The sequence below is a fragment of the Nannospalax galili genome, unplaced genomic scaffold (assembly GCF_000622305.1).
Source record: "Nannospalax galili isolate Female #2095 unplaced genomic scaffold, S.galili_v1.0 C48253539, whole genome shotgun sequence".
In the NCBI taxonomy this organism is placed as follows: domain Eukaryota; kingdom Metazoa; phylum Chordata; class Mammalia; order Rodentia; family Spalacidae; genus Nannospalax; species Nannospalax galili.
Genome location: NW_008464343.1, coordinates 1 through 830, shown reverse-complemented (window position 1 = coordinate 830; position 830 = coordinate 1). Strand labels below are relative to the sequence as shown.

The window sequence follows — 830 nt, the reverse complement described above, 5'->3', positions numbered from 1 at the left end:
CCCCCCCCAAAGAGCAGCAGCTCGTTTAGCTGGGTGCTGGAACAGGAGAGCTGGAAGAGCTGGGGCAGGTCACAGTAGAAGTGATTGACTTCTTTGGGTCCACAGAAGTTGAGGGTGCTCAAGGCAGTAGTATGGGTCAGTGCATTGGTGAAGGCACAGGCCCAGGACACAACCACCAAAATTCGCTGGACTGTCGGGCTCATGCGGGTGCTGTAGGTCAGAGGCCGGCAGATGGCTAGAAATCGGTCATAAGCCATGACTGTCAACAGAAAGCAATCCATTCCAGCCAAAAGATGGAAGAAAAAGAGTTGTGTGAGGCAGGCACCATAGAAAATTGTACGTGTGTGGGACACAAGACGACCCAACATTGGAGGAACGGTCACACTGATACAACCAACATCTAGGGCTGACAAGTTCCCCAGGAAGAAGTACATGGGGGTGTGGAGTTTGGGTTCCACCAAGATGGCTGCCAGGATGCTGAGGTTACCCCCAACTGTGAGTAGGTAGGCAAAGAAGAAGATTATGAACAGCAGAGAATGTAGCTTTTCTGTTTCCACTAGGCCCAGTAGAACGAATTCAGTAACTGTTGTCCTGTTGGCCCTGGCTTCTGGATCCATGAGTTGTAAGAAATGTCCTAGAAGGGCACATATCAGCTTGCTTATTCACTTATTCTGCATAAAGGTTTAAGTCATTCTCTTCAAAGACCCATGGTTATACTTCTACCTGTCTAGGTGAATATGCTTCCTCGGTAGAGCTGGGACGCACTTACTCACTGACCCCCATTACCTTGATGCCTTTAGTCTGCTCTTAGCTGAGATGCCTGATGCTAC

The 830-nt window shown here is 49.4% G+C and overlaps 1 protein-coding gene across 1 annotated transcript; it reads right to left on the bottom strand.

Moving 5' to 3' along the window:
* Positions 1-5: 5 nt before the first annotated feature.
* On the bottom strand, positions 6-617 carry LOC108490392 (olfactory receptor 3A2-like; the record flags this gene model as incomplete). The annotated part of the gene is made up of 1 exon (XM_017796452.1): positions 6-617. A coding segment is annotated over exon 1 (612 nt), but the record flags the coding sequence as incomplete, so codon positions are not given.
* Between the last annotated feature and the right edge of the window lie 213 nt (positions 618-830).